This window comes from Dermochelys coriacea, chromosome 5, assembly GCF_009764565.3.
Source record: "Dermochelys coriacea isolate rDerCor1 chromosome 5, rDerCor1.pri.v4, whole genome shotgun sequence".
In the NCBI taxonomy this organism is placed as follows: domain Eukaryota; kingdom Metazoa; phylum Chordata; order Testudines; family Dermochelyidae; genus Dermochelys; species Dermochelys coriacea.
The window spans coordinates 111,048,295-111,071,425 of NC_050072.1; the positions used below are offsets into that span (position 1 = coordinate 111,048,295).

General features: G+C 40.9%; 1 protein-coding gene across 35 annotated transcripts in view; it reads left to right on the forward strand.

The window, feature by feature from the left end:
- Positions 1-23,131, forward strand: part of CCDC171 (coiled-coil domain containing 171) — a 269,930-nt gene that overhangs the window by 67,145 nt on the left and 179,654 nt on the right. For all 35 annotated transcript variants that reach the window (XR_006281477.1, XR_006281476.1, XR_006281478.1 and 32 more), the window contains 3 exons: positions 9,882-9,984; positions 18,359-18,465; positions 21,223-21,312. Coding sequence is in view for 32 of the 35 variants with exons in the window: in XM_043514804.1 (XP_043370739.1) it covers positions 9,882-9,984; positions 18,359-18,465; positions 21,223-21,312 (300 nt within the window). In the remaining 3 variants the exon portion in view is untranslated. The remainder of the gene's footprint in view (positions 1-9,881; positions 9,985-18,358; positions 18,466-21,222; positions 21,313-23,131) is intronic.

Below are 23,131 nucleotides of genomic sequence, written 5' to 3' on the forward strand. Positions count from 1 at the left end.
CCTTGGCATAGCCTGAAAAGGTGTCTACCCGGAGTACCAAATCAGGAGGGACCAAAACTTGAGTCTTCCAAACCCCTCTCATTCTGCTGCTGCTGCCGCCTTGATGTGTATAACCCAACATGGACACTTTTTTGCCAGGTGGCAGACAAAGTCCACTTCTGTTTCTGACGTGCTGGTCAGCTGGCCATCTCATAGCAGGGAGGGTGCCATCTGCTTCTTAGTGCTGAGAGGAATCATGCTAGTCAGCGAGCTACAGCAAGGGTCTGCATCAGAAGGATCAGCACGCCTGTTGCAGTCAAGAAAAGAAAATTTGATTACTTTCCTCACCCCAGCTTTTATACTCATGCCTTTTCAAGCATAAAGTCATAGAACAGGACTTCCACCGCTCATGCAAATCTGTGGATTTCTTGCACTTCTTTTTTGGCTGCTCATTCCAATTTTTAATACTTTACTTCTGTTGTTACTTCTCCTTTGTCTTTCTCCCACTTGTCTCAAAACTGTATTCGTTAGCCACTGCAGGTACAACTGCAAGAGCTCATAAGGGGACAGGAATGGTAAATTACTCATCATTTCACTGTTGCTGAACCCCAGCAAACAAACTGGTCACAAGTGTGTGTTTGTTTGTTTGTTTTTCTTTTTTAAATAAACCAAATGGTTGATGATCCCTGGGTTTGTATTTATTTAGACTTTTTAATGACTCAAATAAAACATAGTACTGCTGAGTCATATTTCTTATTCAGACTGCTAACAATTCCCCTTCAAAAGCTGGTAAGCTAATAAACCTGTTTCAGCAAAAACTTTAGCCTGTACCCTCTTGGACTGGCTGTTTCCAATGGAGTGTTTCTTCCCAGCTCCTCTCTTTTCTGAGAAGAGACCAACTTCTTCCATCTAAGGACAAGGTACTAAGGGACACTTGCTCTAAATTAAGCCATCCTCTCTAAACCCCACAGAACCAGTAAGACAGGAATACAACAGTGCCTCCTTGACCACTGCCAATAGCTGGCTGATGTTTATCAGTGTAAAATTAGAGGTGGTGAGCTGCCGGCTGTGATGATTCTCTCTGGAACCTGGACAAGTACATACGCTCGCCATGTCATATCTCTCTCTTGCTCTTTTTTCCTCCTCCTATCTCCCTTTTTTTTTTGCTTTGCTTAGGAGGGTTAAATTACACATATATGCTTTTTGCCACTTGAGAGGTTAAGGCTTAGGAAGAAAATCCTGAATATAGTTTATGGTAAAGCAGAATGGAGCCCTCAAAACCAGCATTTCAGTATGACTAAAAGGGACATATTGGGTAGGTGGAAAAAGCTCCTGAATGACTTAAAACCTCAAGACTGCCTTGCAGTGGCAGGAAAAAAACAAGTCACCTTTTAAAAAGCTTATTTAGGAAAGATATTCAAAGCCACTTTCTGGATTAGATTCCTGCCCCCCCCCCCAATTTATTTAGTATTTTTTCTGAAGACTTTTGTTTTTTATTTGAGAAACTGGAATAAGTAGGGTGTGGTTTTGTTTTTTCATGCTGGAGAGTTTTTATAATTTTTGTTAAAGCAGAAAGCTGTGGCTAAAAACTGAAATATATATGATATATTTTATTACCAAGCTTCCCTTTTTCTGAACTAAAATTGTCAGTGGGAGAAATGTTAATATTTTTATTCTCTTGTATGATAATTACTTTCTCTTATTCTTTTGTTTTAATGTTAGACCTTCTCAATGTCTATTTTTTTCAGACTCAGATAATCTCATTCTATGGTTTCCCCCTGATCTGCTCTAACACAATGATTTTGTTTTAGAACATTTCAGGAAATATTACCAAACATTTAGAATATTTTAAGGACAAACTCTTGTTTTTTGAAATAACTTATGTTGGGACCAAGCTCATTCTTTGGGAAATTGTTATATTAAATATAACCTTTGTCTTTATGGCTCCACTGCATATAAAGTAAAGCAGTTATGCTGCTTTTAATTTAAAAGTTCAGCATGTTGCAAAAGTCTGCCACAAATCTGCCTGAATCAAATGTGATAGGATGCATCAGCACCAGGCAGGATTTCCTGGGCAATATTCAGTATGGGCAAGATCTCAAGATTTCCTTGTGTAATTGTTAGGGAAACTGTTTTCAGACTTGTTTTTCTTTCCAACTAGTGTGTTAAGAATTTAGAGTTTGAAGAATAAGAATTTGGAAGAATGGGTATATACATTGTGGTTCAGAACTGGCTTTAAATCGAAATGGTTCCATCTCTATTCTTGGCCTCTAAAAAAAAAAAGTTGTGGTTAGAATTGTTTTTTTAAAAGATGCTTTTGAATTTCGATTCCTGCCATCTAGCAACAGATAAACCCTAACTTTTAGTTGTTGAAGAGAAAGAAAAGTTGAAGCTTTTTATTTTTTGTGGACGGAGTTGTGACTGTATATAGTGAAGGGAATTTATCATTTTATTAATAAAGTATATTCGGAAACAGAATGCACTTTATTTTCAAGTGCAAAATTATTTTAATGAGAACATTTAAACATATATGTTTCTAGATTTTTCAAGTCCTCACTAAAATGTGGATATTATTTCAATAAACATTTTTCCCCCGTTGGTATATCAGCCATATATAATATTTGGAGATTCTGAAAGAATGCTTAGCTGCTTCTAGACTATTAAGAGTTGAAGGTCCTACCATAAGTCACTGAAAATGTACTTCCTGTAGATTGGCAATAATATCTCATATTCTGTAACAATGAAGTCAGATATGTTGATGAGCAGAGTATAAAACATGATTAGTTAATGTTTGTACCATGTTTTGAAGATGTAAACTGCTATATAAAGGCAAAGGAACAAATTCTGCTCTCAGTAATGCTGATGTTAATCCAGAAAAAAAATTACTTACTCAATCTATTCTCTGCTGGACATGTCCAAGATTTTGAGTTGGGCTTTTAAAACTTGGGAAGGGGGCATTCTTCTTCAATTGAAGAGTTCTGCTGACTACAAAAACCAATCTAGCCTAATTCTTGTTTCTTTTATCCTAACGCAAGCGATCCTCTGCAGTTATAGAGTACCTACCATACACAGAAACTTGTTGCTCTATTATTTAGGCCCTGATTCAGAAAAGCATTCATATTCAGGATGACATTTTCAACATGTGTTTGTCCCATTGAGGTTAAGTTTTCACTGAGGTTTTCACTAACAAGGTCAGCTCCCAGACTGCTGTGCTGGGCATCACAAAATGGGGAAGAGATGGCCAGCCCTCTGTAGAGATAGAGGTGGTTAGGGACTATTTAGAAAAGCTGGACGTGCACAAGTCCATGGGGCCGGACGAATTGCATCCGAGAGTGCTGAGGGAATTGGCGGCTGTGATTGCAGAGCCCTTGGCCATTATCTTTGAAAACTCGTGGCGAACGGGGGAAGTCCCGGATGACTGGAAAAAGGCTAATGTAGTGCCCATCTTTAAAAAAGGGAAGAAGGAGGATCCTGGGAACTACAGGCCGGTCAGCCTCACCTCAGTCCCTGGAAAAATCATGGAGCAGGTCCTCAAAGAATCAATCCTGAAGCACTTAGAGGAGAGGAAAGTGATCAGGAACAGTCAGCATGGATTCACCAAGGGAAGGTCATGCCTGACTAATCTAATCGCCTTTTATGATGAGATTACTGGTTCTGTGGATGAAGGGAAAGCAGTGGATGTATTGTTTCTTGACTTTAGCAAAGCTTTTGACACGGTCTCCCACAGCATTCTTGTCAGCAAGTTAAGGAAGTATGGGCTGGATGAATGCACTATAAGGTGGGTAGAAAGCTGGCTAGATTGTCGGGCTCAACGGGTAGTGATCAATGGCTCCATGTCTAGTTGGCAGCCGGTGTCAAGTGGAGTGCCCCAGGGGTCGGTCCTGGGGCCCGTTTTGTTCAATATCTTCATAAATGATCTGGAGGATGGTGGGATTGCACTCTCAGCAAATTTGCGGATGATACTAAACTGGGAGGAGTGGTAGATACGCTGGAGGGGAGGGATAGGATACAGAAGGACCTAGACAAATTGGAAGATTGGGCCAAAAGAAATCTAATGAGGTTCAATAAGGATAAGTGCAGGGTCCTGCACTTAGGATGGAAGAATCCAATGCACCGCTACAGACTAGGGACCGAATGGCTCGGCAGCAGTTCTGCGGAAAAGGACCTAGGGTGACAGTGGATGAGAAGCTGGATATGAGTCAGCAGTGTGCCCTTGTTGCCAAGAAGGCCAATGGCATTTTGGGATGTATAAGTAGGGGCATAGCGAGCAGATCGAGGGACGTGATCGTTCCCCTCTATTCGACACTGGTGAGGCCTCATCTGGAGTACTGTGTCCAGTTTTGGGCCCCACACTACAAGAAGGATGTGGATAAATTGGAAAGAGTACAGCGAAGGGCAACAAAAATGATTAGGGGTCTAGAGCACATGACTTACGAGGAGAGGCTGAGGGAGCTGGGATTGTTTAGTCTGCAGAAGAGAAGAATGAGGGGGGATTTGATAGCTGCTTTCAACTACCTGAAAGGGGGTTTCAAAGAGTGGCTCTAGACTGTTCTCAATGGTAGCAGATGACAGAACGAGGAGTAATGGTCTCAAGTTGCAATGGGGGAGGTTTAGATTGGATATTAGGAAAAACTTTTTCACTAAGAGGGTGGTGAAACACTGGAATGCGTTACCTAGGGAGGTGGTAGAATCTCCTTCCTTAGAGGTTTTTAAGGTCAGGCTTGACAAAGCCCTGGCTAGGATGATTTAACTGGGACTTGGTCCTGCTTTGAGCAGGGGGTTGGACTAGATGACCTTCTGGGGTCCCTTCCAACCCTGATATTCTATGATTCTATGATTCTAAGTACATGCCTAAGTGCTGTCCTGCATAGGATAGACTTCACTGCTTACTTAAGTGCTTTTCTGAACTGAAGCCTTAGTGAAAAACAGAGGTCTCTCAAACACAAATTTTCGAAGTTGTGCATCCAAATTGCACCTGAAAAATATATGTAATTGCATGTACAAATGGTTATTTATTCAGGTAAAAAATTGCATGTACAGATGTTGAACTTGTACCTGTAATTTGTACACATGAAATGTTAACTGGTAAAACTTAAGGAGCTACCTTTGGAAAACTTTGCTATATAAAACTGATTTTAGTGTAACGATTTCTTCTATTGTACTGTTCTTACCTACAGGTGTATCTTGGGTTTGTAGTGCACTGGCATAAATCTTCAACCAAAGTTGCAGACATCATGTGGAATTTTATTTTAGGTGGTTAATCCTTGAAAAGTTTGATGTATAAATATATTGTTGTTGTATTACTCTCTTACTCAGTACTGGGATTTTCCAAGGAGATTGAAGGAGTCAGGAGCTGAGAGCCCCGGCGGCAGCCAGGCTCCCAGTAGGGAATGGGGAGCTGAGAGACTGGGCTCTCAGCCCCCCTCACAATCCCTCTTAAGTCTGCCCTGGTGAGGATGCGCACCACTGACAGAAGGAGGAAGTGTGGACATGAAAAACTGCAGTAATTACTGTGGTGGCTGTAAGTCGACCTAACATAGGTTGACTTTAGTTTGTAGTGTAGACATGCCCTAAATCCCTCCTTCACGGGGAGTCCCCCTGAGTTTCTTGTCCTCTCACATGAGGAACCTAGTATAGCTCTGTTGGGTTTAGGAAATTCCTCACTTGAGGAAGGAGTACAGAGCAGCACTGGTCTTAGAACTATTGTTTCTTCTTGCAGATAGAGATGCAAACTTTCTAATTACACAAACCAAACACCCCTTCCCCAAGGCCCAGCCCCTGCTCATTCCAGCCCTGCTCCCTCCGTCTCTTGCTCTTCCCCACTATCCTTCACTTTCACCGGACTGGGGCAGAGGGTTGGGGTGTGGGAAGGGAGTGAGGGCTCTGGCTGGAGGTGCGGGGTCAGGCCAGGGATGAGGGGTTTGGGGTGCGGGAGAGGGCTCCAGGCTGGAGCAGGAGGTTGGGGGCGGGGGATCAGGGCTCCAGCTGGGGTTGTGGGCTCTGGGCTGGGGCCAGGGACGAGGAGTTTGGAGTGCAAAAGGGAGCCCAGGGCTTGGGTGGGGGATTGGGATGTGTGTGTGTGTGTGGGGGGGGGGGGGGTTCTGGAGGGAGTTTGGGTGCGCAAGAGGACTCTGGGCTGGAGTAGGGGATTGGGGTGTGGAAGTGAGTCCGGGATTACTGCGACTCCCAGGAAGCGGTCATCAGGTCCCTGCATCCCCTAAGCACATGGGCAGCCAGGGAGGCTCCGCATGCTACCTTCATGCCCGCAGGTAATAAAATATTGTGGATTCCGGCCAATGGAAGCTTCAGGCCAGCTCTGGGAGCGGGGGCAATGGGCAGAGCCTCCCTGGCCACTCCCCATGTGCCAGTGGTTTCTTCCGGGACCCACACGGAACCAGGGCAGGTAGGGAGCTTGCCTTAGCCCCGGGTCCCTCTATACCACTGCCCGGACTTTTAATGGCCCAGTCGGTGGTACCAACTGGAGCCACAGCAGTCCCTTTTTGACCGGGCATTCTGGTCGTAAACTGGATGCCTGGCAACCCTACTTGCAGACTCAGCACTCAGAAAAATATCTTTACGAGCATAAGAACAAGAAACATTTAAAAAAATGTAAATGAAGGCTTAGATCCTGCAAAAACTGGTTGGGGGCACCAGGAACACACCGGGCCTGACCTCTACTATAGAACCTTACTCATTCTTATTAAGTACATGCATTAGGAAACTGAGAAACCTTTTGGTATATTTGCTGCAGTGCACATTCACACCTATTCTTAGGTTTTCCACTTTGCAAATTTAAGGAAAAAAATCATAGGCTGCAATGATGGGGGAGAGGGAACTGGAACAGGAGTTAGAAAAGAAGGAAACTAAACTGTTTGTGGGTAAAATATAGAAGATCTGGCCAGCTTTAAGGAATTTCCTTCTGATCTTTACTGCAATTGAAAAATAGATACTGAAATTGGCATGGAGATTTATGGACATAGTCAGCAAATGTGAGTACAGAGAAATGATGAAGGCCAAATAAACTAGAATGTACTGACTAAAATGTGGTGAATTAAAAAAAAAAAAAAAAGAAGGAAGGCTGTGGGGGAAAAAAGTATATTTGCTTAGGCGTGCTTATATAAGATGTTTCTGTGGGATAGATTCAGTATGACCTTGTCTGTACTGGTGTGGCTTACATTAAAAAAGCCTTTCTTTTACTGTGATATTGACCATACTGTTATATTTTCCTATTTGATAGTATGCACTGTAAGGTCAACCCTTCTAATGTATTTGCATCCTGTGGAAAAGATAATCCTTTAAAATATATTTGTATTGGCATTTTGCAAATACAAGCACTTGTGTATATATGGATTTCAGTAGTGTTGGAAATTCTTTGTGAAGTGTAGTACAAACTATCACATAGGGAAAGCCATGTAAATGCTACAGGGGACCCTAACACTGAAACACATGAATAATATATTAGTAGATATACAGCACATATAATTAAAATTGCAACAGTAAAACACATTTTATAAAATATTTAAACTGAATAGGGGAGAACACAGCAGAAAATTGCATATATTTGTCCTTGTTTGCCAATGATATGCTATCAGCTCATAAGAGCTTTTTGGGGGACAACGTTTCCCACGTTGGAAAAACTGGTTGGATCCTTGGATAAGCAGTGGTATGTTCGTCTGTATGTAATAGACAATTATAGTAGAATTTTCTTGGGGCTATGGAGAGTAAACTTCCTGTGCTATGATCAAATAGGAAGGAAAATTTATTCAAATAGTGAATCATAATTTTAGAACAGAAGATAAATAATGAGTAACTGGTCAGGATCAGAAATAGGAGATATGAACCTTCTTTCTCCACCATGCCTCCATTACAAGGATGTTGTGAAAAGTGTGCTTTTAATTATTGCTTACTTCTTACTTAATCTTTTCCCACTTGTTGTCCAGACAGATGTCATTTTTTGACTATGGACTTCTTTAATTGTAAGCTCTTTGGCAGAGACCATGTCTGTATATTAATTTGGACAGGGACTAGCACAATGGCCCCATTCCTGCTGGGGCCTCTGGGTGCTACCATAATATAAATATTTGATTATAGTAATCTGGAAGCTTCAGTAGCTTCCTTTCAGTAGCTTTCAGTAGTATTCTTGTGCACCTGAAACTCCCATTGGATGCATCTACGCTGCAATAAAAGATCCGCAGCATAGCCACAGCTAGCCTGGGTCAGCTGCCTGCGGCTTGGGTGCTGGGGCTGTAAAATTACAGTGTAGAGGCTCGGGCTGGAGCCTGCGGTCTGAGACCCTCCTACCTTGTGGAGTCTCAGAGCCTGGGCTTGGGCTGAAGTCCAGGTGCTGACCCAGGCTCTGAGACTTGGTGCCACAGGTTTTTTTTTTTATCGCAGTGTAGATGTATCCATTGTTTCTCACATAGGACTGAGCTCTTAAATGCTACTATATGCATATATAGCATATGTTTTAAAAATTAAATAGCTAAAGTTAGAGGGTTCCTTTGGCAGATTAATATTAAACAGAATACTAATATAATAGGGAATGTCTACATTAGAGACTTGACTTGTATAACAATGCTGAGAGAGCCCCCTAGTGTGGAAAACAGCATAAGCCAACAGGAGTTCTTCTGCCCGCAAAACTAAACCACTTCTCCAAAGAACACTAGCTATGTCAACAGAAGCACTCTTACGTTGGCATAGTTGCATCTATGAAACCGGGGTTTTTGTCAGCATAGCTGTGTCAGCTAGCGGAGTGATTTTTCCCCCCTGCCCCCTCAGCACTCCTAGCTTACATAGCTATGCCAGCAAAGCTATGCCAGCCTTCTATTCTATTGAATCTGGATGTACCAGAGTGAAGTAAGTGAGATGTGCTTAAAGTTAAGTGCATCCTCAAATGCTTTGTTGGATTGAGGCCTTAGTATTCTGGCATATAATATATACAATATAGCCTAATGACAATGAATGGCAATGGCTGTTGCTTAACTTGTTTTAACAAAATTTAAGCTTAATTGTCAGAGATCAGGACGTGGGCGGTCATGCCTAGTGGTTGGAGCAGGAGTCAGTAGCCAGAAATAGGAGTCTAGGATCAGAGCCAGAGTCAGAGTCCAAATGCCAGAGCCGAGGGTCAGAGCCAAAGTCAGAATTCAGGAATTGGAGTTGAGGGTTAGGGCTGGGTTACCTTGAGTGAGAAAAAGCAGGGGCAGGATAAGGTCTAAGGCAAGGATAGGTCTGGGTCAGAATTAGAAGTAGGAGAGCAGTGGGACTGGAACAAGGTGGGAGCAAGGCTGGGACAAGCAGGAGCTATCACAGCCATGTGCAAATGCTTTGCACAGCTGCTAACCTGTTGTTGCTGGGCTTAAGAGCTAGTTTGCTGACTCTTCCCACCAATGAGGTGGTGCAGCCAAGCAAGCAGCCTACGACAGGGCACATGGCAGGTTGCAACTACAGTAGGCATGGGCTTTTCCAGAGCAGCATTTCCTTGATTTCCATCCCATCTGGTCAGAAGCATTGTACCTTTCCAGATGTCCTTGCAGGGTGCAAAAATTAACGTTGTTTGTGTACATAGGCACAGATGACTATTTTTATGGCGGGAAGAGAAAATTACTATACTCTTTGGAACTTTACTAATTCTGACTGCTTGAAGGGTCCATGTGCTGCCCCCGCCCCTTTCCCTCCCCCACCAGTTTTTATCCCAAATGCATGTTAAGTCCACACTGAAACACTGTTTTAGCTGTTTGTACTGTCACATTGTACCCGCTTGGTTTCAGGGAAAAGTAATGATGTGCAATGTGCCTTTTTACATAATTTGTTCTACAGTAAAAATGTTAATTGTAACATGAGTCTTTTTTTGTTTACCACTTTAATATTTTTTGCCCTTCACCCATCCCCCCTGTCAAATAAAGGCCAAGAAACGCCAGGCCTTCCTAACAGAGACGTGTGAAAACAACGTGAGAGAACTGGAGTTACTCTTGGACAGCTTTAGTATGTCAAGCCAGCGGACAGCAGGTTAGTTGAAGGTATAAAATGACAGATACATCTGTCAATGTTCCAAAGTCACTACATTATGGGAATTCGGCAGATGCCTCTTGCATTCCCTCTTCTCAACATGCTTTGATTTGATGACATGATAAGAGCAGCTCTCACAGCAGTCAAGTGGCCTCGCTAGCTGAGAAAGGGTGACGGAATGTGGACCTACTGTTGTCAGCCCAGAACTTGATTTACAAGAGCTGGGATCTATCTGATCGGTCAGAAAAGGGCTCACTTGCTGTGCTCTAAATCCAACTGAGAAAAAAGTCCTTACAGTCTACCTGCAAGGGGAACAGATGTTTTGACTGAACTGAGCCAAATTCTGAGGCAACTTTCAGCAACTTAAAGGTCACATATTCAAAAAGGTTATGTAGGACACAGGATGTAGCACAGTTCTCTTTATAGCATTACTTTGTACTCTAACTATGTTACATTCATTTAATTTCAAACAACATACATATTTTTCCGATTAGTATTCAAATATGAAATTGAAGATTTAGTGTCACTCTACCATATACATTATATGGTATTATCTGTAAGTGTTGTATCAAATGGAACATACTACTCTACAATTGAGATGGGGATTGAGATAAACAGGAATTATTGAGAGACATTTGAATTTGAAATCTAGTAAATTTATTTTTAAAAAGGTGGTAAAAGTAGTTTTACAGCAGCAGACCATTATTTCCCCTGTCAGGGAATGTTCTTATTTTTAAAAAAATGTTTTTCTTTCTGGTTGGTGCATGGAACATGCACATACCTGTACAAGGGAACCAGTCAAACAAAATACTCATAAAGTGCTGAGACACACACACACACACACACACACACAGTAAATGAACTGAATAAATAAAGAAATATTTTCCTCTAATCTTTGTTATAATAATCTTAGGAATTACTTTTTACAAAAGTAGGTAAAATATGTTCAGAAAAGGGGTTGGTTTGTTTTTAAGTTCATGTTAAACCTAATGTGTTATGTGGTGCTATATTAATTATATCTGCATTTCTGCAATATCAAGCAACAAGAAACATTGAGGAATGATGTGGCAGCCTTTTATCGATTTTTTTTCTTTACTTTCTCTGCATTTTTGGCCAAATAGCATTGTGACAGACTGATGATATCCTACAGTATCCTGAATGAACTTTACTGAATTAACTTAAACCTTAATGAATTTCGTTTTAATATCTTTGGAGTTCACTTGTATTAAAAAGGCAATTGTGTATGCATTATTGTGGAATTAATTGTATGTATTTCCATGTGAAGGGTAAATGTGAGAACAACAGGGTGATGAGGCAAATTGACTCAAGTTGTAACATCTTCAAAGAAGCCACCCCCATAGAAAGGTGTGCATATACTATTTCGAAGTGGATTCTCCATGAACCACTGATTTAAGAAAGGGATTTTTAGATAAATAGCCTGGCTTTAAACTAGCATATGGCCTTCTTCCTGATCCAGCAAATCCCTGGTCCACAGAGGGCCCCAATCCATAGGGTAAGGCTGAAAGGACCAGGCCAGCCAGAATCCATGTTATGGTTATGATTAATTCTAGTAATCTTATTAGCACGTGTGTAGGTTCTTTTATTGTTTTTAGTGTTTTCTCTGCAATGCTTTTTACCTTAAGAATGAAGTAGGCTTGCATAGAAATCTGTATGGTAATTTATATCTATAGTAGTTACACTTGTAGCTATCTCTAAAGAGAAAGCAAACAGGTGTCCTTGGGCAGTCTGTCTGTTCTGGAAAATGCACAGTGTGCAGCCTAGACATACACCATACACCAGGAGAGAGCCATGCATTTCCACCCAGAAAGACAATGGCTGGGGAGCTGGAATCCCTGAGAGTGAGCGCCCTTGCTGAACCACTATTGGGAAATACAGGTGCAGTTGTCCTGAACTGTGACAAACGTCATTCCAGATAAAAAGCTTTGGACAGGCAAAGTTGAGTGGAACAGCACTAGACTCCTCTCTGATATTTCTGGGGATGCCCTGTTTTCCCATAGAAATAATGGCTTCATCTGGAGCTGTGATGCTATGACCTCCTCACCTGCACTTGGGCTAAATAAATCCTCACAGTCAGTTTTCAGGTGCATAGTGGGAACTGGTGAGAATTAATGCCGAAAGCGTCAACGTTAATGGGTATTTCCCCAGAGGTTCACTGGGATTTTGTGCCATTTAGAGCAGCTTTTCCCAGTCGTCTCTCAAGCCTATGGTGCTTCTCTTGCACAAAGGAGCTTTTGCAGGGTTAAAGGGAGGGGGTCTGCTGCTACTGCTGCGAAGGGGCAGTTCCTAAGCACTTTATAGTACTTTGAACAGGTTTTCCATTCTTCTCATCTCCTTGATGGTAAGTATCATAAGGAGTGAACTGATCCCATGTTTCCCTCTTAGTGGGAATTCAAGTGTTTTTAATGAGCTTTATTTACTCCCACCTTTAAAAATAAGACATCTAAAAATAAAATTCTTTAACGCTTCCAAAGCGGCTGTAGAGAGTTGCTCCTCTGCAGAATAAGTCTGATTTGCTGCTGCAAGTGGGTCCTCATAGCAAACACTGAAACCTCAAAAGCGTTGTTCTAGTTTGAGGGGAGACAAACTGTAAAATTCTACAGTTTGTCTTGCAGGTTCACCGCACTTTTCAGTTGAGCCTATTGTAGTATTTTCAAAGATATTTTCCTTTCTTCTTACCTGCTTTTTCTTCTTCTTTTTGTCTAATGCTGTTTCTATTATTTCTTTCATGCCCACAAAGAGAGACTATTGCTCTGTGAATTGGACTTGCAGAAACTCTAGGACCAATAAAAATAAAAAGTTGGAGCTTTTAATACTTCCTTATGATCTAACTTGGAAACAAACCAGAAATTAGGAGAACTAGCACCATGTTATCTGCCTACTCTGCACAAATCCACAGCAAGTACTGCATGGGCCACCAGTGATCCGTGGATCCCATTTTGGGAACTGCAGCATAACATCAACAAGTATTGAAGAACAAAGTCGTCAAGGCCATATGTGCTAGAACTAGGGGTGTTCAGGATCTGTCACACCCCCTGGCTTGAAGTGGTTTCCATTATATACCGAGCTTTCAGTTTGGTTCAAGGCCCTCATGATCACCATTATAAAAATTGCTCCAGCACCTCTGCTCAAGGATTGAGAGTTGACATAGTCCTATTAGATGTTCCTAGTGGCCAGTACATAGCAGGGAAGGAGAATTAACTGCAGGACTGCTCAGCTGATGATAAACTCCCAGTGGTGACTCCTGGAAGTGGTGCATCAGAACTTTCTCACGTTGGCCATACCTGAGAGAGACTGATCTATCACATTTCTGCACCAGCTATTACTGCTCTGTGTGAGAAGATGAGAAAAAACTGTTGCTGGAATGGATGCTTGCTCTTTTAAAGATGACCTGTGAAGGGGAAAAGAATGTGTACTTTCTGTTTCTTTATGATATAAAAGAAAGGCCTCAAGGAATTTTGGTTTTTAAAGGGTATTTTAAAGACCACTTTTTAACAATATAAAAATGTCAAACACTGAGTTCTCTCTTTGTGTTGGAGAACTTAAGAAACAGTGGGGTTCTGACCTATTGAAACGTGAACAGAAGGGAAGAGAGTCTTAGGCTTTGTCTACCTGGTGAAGTTTTACCAGTTCTACAGGTATAGTTATCCCAGTATAACCACCCATGTGGACACTTACTCCACTATAAGAGTAATTTTTTTGTTTAACTTACTCCCCTTCCAAGTGGCATAACTGTAATATAAATAATAATAACTAATATCAGTTAATTCAGACCTTATCTTATACTAATATAATTACCTGTGAAGACAAACTGTTTTCAAATGTCTTTTTTGTTTTGTTTTTAAACCATCTGTTTAATTCAAACATCTGTCAAATAGTTGAAAGAAATGCTGTTTGTTAAAGGTTCACAGTCTGCCCTTTCACTTAAGGGCTGAGACGAGAGATCTTCTAGTCTCTTTGGGTTCTTCATGGGGACTTCTCTAGCAAACAAGAGGTTGATTTTGACACTCCTGCTATTTCTTAGGGCATGGCTACATTGGAAACTTAAAAGCGCTGTCGTAGGAGTGCTCCCGTGGCAGCACTTTGAAGTGCGAATGTGGTCGAACGTGAGCACTGGGAGAGAGCTCTCCTAGCGCTCCTGGTAATCCACCTCCAGGATGGGATTAGCTCCGAGTGCTGGGAGCCTGTTTACACTAGCGCTTTAAAGCACTCTGACTTGCTGCGCTCAGGGGGGTGATTTTTCACACCCTGAGCCAGCAAGTTAGAGCGCTATAAAAGGTAAGTGTAGCCAAGCCCTAAAATAAAAACAAGTAGGAAAAATGTAAACAATTTTTCATAAAGCAAAAAGTTACAAATCCAATTCCCCTTCCCCCCCCTTAGATCATTTTTAAAGCCAGGAAATTTAGCTGATACCTTTTCATCAATTCATCTTGTTATACTTGTACCATGTGTGGGATACTTAGAGATATTCTGTGATTTCAGTCACAGAAATGTACTCCAGAATATCAGCTTTCATTTAAAAATAATTTCTAGCCCATAAGGTTTTGGAGATGAACTTGTGTAGCCTGATCTATAGATTATGTATTAATTATATTGATTAATTAAAAATTCCCAGTTATCACTTTGAGGGTTGGCATGAACCAAGTGTAAACTCATGGAGTATTGCCCACCTGAGTCAGCAGAGAGCCTGAAACAATAGGTGAACTGAGCCATTCATCTCAATAAGAGCACTGTGGAATTTGGCATTTTTCTAAGATGTCATAGTATTCCACATTTTGCAGCAGTCAGGCACCTGATTTTGTCTTCTGTCTCATGGCCCAACTGGGACCTGCCTGCAGCTTTCCCCACAAAGAGGTGATTATTGGTTTATGTTGCGTGCTCTCTGCACTGTTCCATGGAACCAGACAGCAGAGGTCTATAAGATCTATAAGAGCTAGATCTTATAGTTTAACTCGGGGATCAACAACCTTTGGCACGTGGCCAATCAGGGAAATCCGCTGACTGGCAGAGACGGTTTGTTTACCTGCAGCGTCCGCAGGTTTGGCCGATTACAGCTCCTATTGGCCGCTGTTTGCTGTTCCAGGCCAATGGGGGTTGCGGGAAGCGGCGTGGGCCAAGGGGTGTGCTGGCCGCTGCTTCCCACAGCCCCCTTTGGCCTGAAACGGTGAATGGCTGAACCTGCGGATGCTGCAGGTAAACAAACCGTCCCTGCCTGCCAGCGGATTTCTCTGACGGGCCACGTGCCAAAGGTTGCCAATCCCTGGTTTAGCTTGTAGTTAGTCAAAGGGAATCGGGTTTGTAGGCTGATGGGCTGGGCTGCCTGGAGAAAAGTGCAGCAGCCAAGGCTGCAGAAGCCAGGGTGATGAGTTTCTGAAGCTGTCTACAAACTGCTGTTTCCAAGGCTTATGTGGTGGAGAAGGCAGTTCTGAGAGACTGGCCTCTTAGACAGTACTGCAGGGTCTGAAGCTTGGAGATTGGAGTTGGATCACCTGGAAAACTCAGCAAAAAACCCATCACCCAAAATAATTAACAGATGAAAATATTGTGAGCCATAGTTTTGTATGAGTTCTTGTAGTGGTGGGAGGAATGAGCATGAACAATATTTAATGGCTATGCAAGTATTAATGTTGCTGTAGAATGTAGTGATATTGTGGAATTTAGGAGTGCTTGCCAAGTGATCCGGGCTGTGCAATACAAAGGGGCCTGAATACTTCGTAATTTCCTCCAATACTGGGATTTTACATTACTTAAGCAATGCAGGATATTTAAGGATGGGATGTCTTTCTTAAATCCAAATAAAATCTAACCTTATCATGTATAGTCAGATTCTTCTACCCTTACTTATGTTGATTAATACCCTATGTCAAAAGAACTCAGTGGGCTAGCTTGTGCAGTATTTGTGTACTCCAGAAGACACAGTTTAGTTCAGGGCTAGGGCCCTGGGCTGGGACTCAGGAGATTTGATTTCTGTTCCCAGTTCTGCTACTGACCTGCTATGTGACTCTGAGCAGTCACTTCTCCTCTCTGTCCCTCTGCTTCACCATCACCCTCTGTCTGTCTTGACTATTTAATTTATAAATGCTGCGGGGCAGAGATTATATCCTAGAACACTGGGGCCCTGATTTTAGTTGAGGTAGCCTCTCGTGTTACAGTAATTCAAATAATAGAGCAAGGATGGCATATCTAGTCCATAATTTATTTTTAGTGTAATTTTTTTCTTAATGTTGAAAAAGTGACCAAAATAGACTGTGATAACAATAACCTTAGAACAGAATTATGCCCTGGAAAATACATGCACAGTTCCCATCTCATTGAATTAACTGGAAATTTTTGTGTTGATCATTATGCAGTATTTGGCCCTAGGATAGCATTCTCACCAACTTCCAGAAACAGAGGATAAAGCAATTTGCGCTCTAAGTCCTAATGCAAATCAGCATTTGTTTTAACAAAAAGTGTGACTATGGTAATAAAGATGGACTAAGAAATAAAAGCGAAAAGTTAAGGTATGTCTTCACTACCCGCCGGATCGGTGGGCAGCGATCGATCCAGCAAGGATTGATTTATCGTGTCTAGTCTAGATGTAATAAATTGACCCCCGAGTGCTCTCCCGTCGACTCCTGTACTCCACCGCCACGAGAGGCGCAGGCGGAGTCGACGGGGTAGCAGCAGCAGTCGACTCACCGCGATGAAGACACCACGGTAAGTCAATCTAAATACGTCGACTCAGCTACATTATTCATGTAGCTGAAGTTGCATAACTTAGATCGATTCTCCCTCCCACCCAGTGTAGACCAGGGCTTAGTGTGTCCAAGAGTGAAATACCTCTTAAAGCTCTATTTTGTACTTCCTGAAGTGATTAAAAGAGGGAAATTACTCTGCAAATTTCAATTTTAAAGTGGTTATGGGCAATATTCTGATTTTGCATGCATATGTGATGTTTCCATTGACTGCAATTGGTGCCCCATGTGAGTATCCAAAGCCAAACTTTTTTTAATGCTTCACAGTTGGTTAAGTGATACTTACCCTTCCATTTTTATTAGAAAAAATAAACTAAGATTTAAAATAGTAAAAAGTTAGATAGGGTGCTCCTGCAACTATAGTTTTACAGAAAGTTGTGGCTGGTCTAATGGATAGATTTAGCATACAAGACACAGTCTGTGTCCTGACTTGCTGTGTTATCCTGGAAAAGTTGCTCGGGGTCTGATTTTTTTTTTCAGACATGCTGTCAACTGTAGTTTCTGTTGACTGCAGTGGGTGTTATGAGTGCTTAGCATCTCTGAAAATCATGTTCTTTAACATCTTTGCTTCTCAGTTTCTCCTTCTGTAAAAGAAGGGCACTACTAGGGATTGAGGGCTAGTTCGTGTTCGTGAACTCAAAGGGAGTTTAGATCGCTAGAAAGAGGTGATATGCAAATGATGATATAATTATTATTATTGTTGCTGTTATTCATTATAAAATGTGCTTATAAATATTACACTATTTTGTAGGCAGTGCTGAGGAAAACATATTTGTCAGTCTGCTATTTTGTATAACATTAGAAAGAAATTTAGTATCAGTTGGCAACTTATAAATACGTGATCAATATAAAATTGTTCTTGTTTTCAGAAATTATTTTGAAGGCAATAATGCAAACCACTTTTGTGCATATGATCCTAGTTAAGTCAATTAGAGCAGAAGTTCTAGCTTAAGGGTTTAATAAATGCGTATAATGTACATATAATGGATATATCAGCTTTAAGATTTGTAATTGAAACATTATGTAGGAATGCACAGACAGATAATAAAAAATCTGTGTTGTTTCCTTTTGGACTGGAATTCAAGAACATTTAAAGAGTTTTAAGCATATGCTTTATGCTTTCCAAGCATAACAATGCCATGTGATCTTTGGCTCAGCAAAGGTTTGTTGAATAAGTGATGTATTACTACATTACAAAATGTATGCTTGATCAGAAATGCCAAAATAATGCAGGAAAAGTGCAATCTACTTAATACAACATGTTTTTACAAAGTGTGTCCCTGTGCAGTGTAAATGGTGATCTGACTGATTGACATATAGACCTAATAATCACTAAACTACATACCTAAAACTGGATATAGAGTTCATTAGTTGGATGATAACTGTGAGTATTAATTGGAGATTGCAACTTTGTTGTACAACAGCTCTCATACAAGCAGTTATTTAGCTATATTTGACATGAAACTGTATGCCATTGGGAGAACAAGGCTGCTGTTCAGTGTTCTGTATTGTCACTGTAGCAGCCCTAACTAATTTTAATATCTTTGTTCCAGTTTGAGCAGTTCTCTGTCTCTCTGTGACTTTAAAGGCTTTATTTTCATTCTGTAATTTTTCTTCAGGCAGTCGCAAGGACAAAGATAAACCTCCAAGCCTCTCTGTTGTCCTTGAGACTTTGAGGAATACCTTGACAGATTACCAAAACAAGCTGGAAGATACATCTAATGAGGTAACATTTGCACTGTTTGGCTCCATACATATAGCCTTCAGCCTGCAATAGTACGTATTCCTCACTTGTTACAAAGGTCAAAAGATTGGGAATGTTGAGTTGACAGCTACTGATACTAAAAAGAAATAATCTCTGTCACTGCTCTTCCTCTAAACTTGTCCTATAGTAACGTTCCACTAAAATATAAAAAATATATAAACTATTTTTATTTTGAGCTGTTGAACTTGTAATTGTTTTCAGTAAACTTACACAGAAATATGACACTTTCCATTGTCCATCTAGGGCTTTAAGTAAAAGGTGACGCAAGTATTTTAAAAATGCAATGTACTACTTGAATTTTAACATTCGTTGGTATCAGGTGTGTAAATGTGAGTGCCCCCACAAGAAAAGTGAGATTATTTTCAGAGATTAGTTGTGTTCTTGATTGGTAAATTACATGGTTTGGGGGTTTTTTTTGTGTCATACAGAGGAAGACATATCTGCATTATACTTTTCTAAAGGTAAAAAAGAACAGTAACAAACATTTCTATTTTTAAAAAAAAAATTATTTTCATGCACTCCTCCTAGAGACTTTTAGTCACTGGCTGAAAAGTCTATCTTGTATTTATTTTCTTATTTATATTACTAATGTGATTTGTTTAATCCTCTTGGGTTTAAAATGTTTTATGAATTTGTAGGTTTAAACACTGTAGAGAGCAGTTAACTACAACTTTTCAAAGTCCTTTAATTGTACATAAAATTGGCAAAGCACTGAAATGTGTCAGTATTTTTTTTTCTATTCCTAAGCTTTGTCTTTTGTTTGATAAACTTACTGTTTATCCAATCACTCATTTCATTTGAAATAAATTGTATTAACTTGGCTGTTTTTATTGGGGAAAAATAGTCTCCTTCAAGTCCTCTGAGATTTGTCCAAGGGGCGCAAGAATAAGTAACCACAGAAACAATTATACTTCTCTAAACAGCAAGCACTGTTAAGTCTCTGCAGTGAGATAAGATAACCAATGTGTTTAGTAGTTTATGAATCTCTTCTGAGGCCCAGGTCTGGAAGCTGAAGAATAACTAGGAGCACATTACCCACAGCGAATTGTTACTTGGGAGGATGAATGTCACATGATTCTCAGCACAGTTGAAAAGTCTACTCAGCAGGCTTTGGCTTAGTAATGTGCTTTGTTGGGAAACAGTGCCAGAGACAGCAGTGGGGAGGCCAAGGGGGTGGCTGCTAAGAAAGCAAAGAGAGTACTCTGACAGAAAGAAGAATGAACTGTCAAGGAAAATAAATCGCAAGCTGATGACCTGCCACAAGACTTCCCAGTAGGACTGCGTGTGACAGACCCTGAAGTTGTCATGCGGAGCCAGAGACCACTGAATGCCTTCGTGATACACAGAAAGGGCAGTGTTCTCTCCTCCTTGATTTTCCCCATAGATGCCGCTACTTCTGGCTTTTTGTACATTTTGTCCTTAGACATGTTTCGTAATAAAACTCTTTTAATATTACAATAAAACTCTCAGGGATTATCAAGGGCACCATCCAATTAAAAAAAACTTGCTTTTATATGTTGCGCAAAGGTTTTAGGCTTGTTTAATTCTGTTAAGTTTTTTAGGATATAGACTTATGACAGGACCCCACACATAGACGGATGTAACTAATTATTTGGCTTTACAATATATGTCTGGACCTGTTTGGTGAACTTGTGACATTATATTAGCTCTAATTTACTAAATAAACATAAGAGCTAATAACTCTTAATTTCTGTAGAGCTAGTGAATATTAAAATTAGAGCATTCACTTTCACATGTCTCTATGAGTTCGGAGGATGAGTAGATGAGGTCTGGCTGGCTGAAACACAATGTGGAAAATATAGAAATAATTTTGGTAGATTGGGGAAAGCAACTAATAGAGTTGGCAAGGATTGTATCAGCAACACTGATTGAGGGAGATGTGTGGCGGCCATTTGTGAAGTGTTTACAATTTAGATGTACTATAGAGTTCTGAGCAACTCCTGGCTGGTCAGGTAGCAGCAATGACCAAGATTGCTATATTCTGCCTATGCCTGATTAGAGGAGCATGGCATTTGCTTTCACATACAGACTTGGCTACCATTATTTGTGCCTTTTGACACTCAAGATTAGATTACTGTTAGACTGCTATGTCGGTCTCTACACTGAAACTGGAAAATGAAGTTAGCACATATTGTGGCCACTTGTTTATCAGAAAAGTGCATCTGGAAGAGGGCCCATAACTCCAGTACTCCAAGATAATCAGTAGCTGCTTGTAATGCCCTGACTAGTTTGGGATTAAGTGATTTGAGAGACTATGCCTCTCCTTGAGTTATGCTCTGCTGTTGCAATGAGAAAAATCCGTGAGCTGGAGTCCCCTCAGTTTAAGAGGGAGGATGCTGCTTATAGGACATTTTCTGCGAGGGGCTATTGACTATGAAACTTGCTTCCTGAAAGTCACTGGGAGCTTGATTTCTTAAATTTCTGGCACATTCCCCCAGACGTTTGAGAGTTCATGGGCAAAAGCAATAGTGAATTTGGTTTGGGGTTATTACTGTTATTATTTATTTGTTATATCATTAATATTTAATATATCAAACTTGTTTAGTGGTAATCTGTTAAATTGTTTACAGTTGATGTCTGAGGAGTTTTCTAATACATTCTGGTTTTACATTTCTATAGGAAATATTAATTTATGTTTAAGTACCTACATAGTCTCCCCAACTCCCAATTGTGTTTTCTTTTCTTTTTTTCCCCAAGCTAAAGAAAATGAAAGCTTCATGTGAGAAGATGACAAAAGAAATTGACTCATCCAAACAAAAAATACAGTCTCAAAGTCAAGACCTTAAGGTATGTTTTTATGAACTGTAACTTTTTATCATACTACATATATTTCTGGTATGTCTCACTTAACATATTATCATGCAGATACAATCTATCTCTGTTATCTCAAAATAAGTGTGTGTATCACTTCTCTTTATTGAGTGGAATGTCAAACCTCACCTTTGTGCAAGGTCATATTTCCTTATAGTGGTTGCAGCCTACAGACAACATAAGCCTACCTATGTAAACATTTCAAAGGTTACATTACTGAAGTATTTCAGCGTAGCAGCCGTGTTAGTCTGTATTTGCAAAAAGAAAAGGAGTACTTGTGGCAACATAGACACTAACAAATTTATTTGAGCATAAGCTTTCGTAAGCTACAGCTCACTTCATTGGATGCATTTGGTGAAAAATACAGTGGGGAGATTTATATACACACACAGAGAACATGAAACAATGGGTTTTATCATATATACTGTAAGGAGAGTGATCACTTAAGATGATCCATCACCAGCAGCGGGGGAGGGGGGGAAGGAGAAGGAGGAAAACCTTTCATGGTGACAAGCAAGGTAGGCCATTTCCAGCAGTTAACAAGAACATCTGAGGAACAGTGGGGGGTGGGGTGGGGGGGAGAAATAACATGGGGAAATAGTTTTACTTTGTGTAATGACTCATCCATTCCCAGTCTCTATTCAAGCCTAAGTTATTTGTATCCAGTTTGCAAATTAATTCCAATTCAGCAGTCTCTCTTTGGAGTCTGTTTTTGAAGTTTTTTTGTTGAAGGATAGCCACTCTCAGGTCTGTAATCGAGTGACCGGAGAGATTGAAGTGTTCTCCGACTGGTTTTTGAATGTTATAATTCTTGACGTCTGATTTGTGTCCATTTATTCTTTTACATAGAGACTGTCCAGTTTGACCAATGTACATGGCAGAGGGGCATTGCTGGCACATGATGGCATATATCACATTGGTAGATGCGCGGGTGGAAGAGCCTCTGATAGTGTGGCTGATGTGATTAGGCCCTATGATGGTGTCCCCTGAATAGATATGTGGACACAGTTGGCAACGGGCTTTGTTGCAAGGATAAGTTCCTGGGTTAGTGGTTCTGTTGTGTGGTGTGTGCTGGTGAGTATTTGCTTCAGGTTGGGGGGCTATCTGTAAGCAAGGACTGGCCTGTCTCCCAAGATCTGTGAGAGTGATGGGTCATCCTTCAGGATAGGTTGTAGATCCTTGATGATGCATTGGAGAGCTTTTAGTTGGGGGCTAAAGGTGATGGCTAGTGGCGTTCTGTTATTTTCTTTGTTGGGCCTGTCCTGTAGTAGGTGACTTCTGGGTACTCTTGTGGCTCTGTCAGTCTGTTTCTTCACTTCATCAGATGGGTATTGTAGTTGTAAGAATGCTTAATAGAGATCTTGTAGGTGTTTGTCGCTGTCTGAGGAGTTGGAGCAAATGTGGTTGTATCGCAGAGCTTGGCTGTAGACAATGGATTGGGTGGTGTGGTCTGGATAAAAGCTGGAGGCATGTAGGTAAGCATAGTGGTCAGTAGGTTTCCGGTATAGGCTGGTGTTTATGTGACCATCGCTTATTAGCACGGTAGTGTCCAGGAAGTGGATCTCTTGTGTGGACTGGTCCAGGCTGAGTTTGATGGTGGGATGGAAATTGTTGAAATCCTGGTGGAATTCCTCAAGGGCTTCTTTTCCATGGGTCCAGATGATGAAGATGTCATCAATGTAGCGCAAGTAGAGTAGGGGCATTAGGGGACGAGAGCTGAGGAAGCGTTGTTCTAAGTCAGCCATAAAACTGTTGGCATACTGTGGGGCCATGCGGGTACCCATCGCAGTGCTGC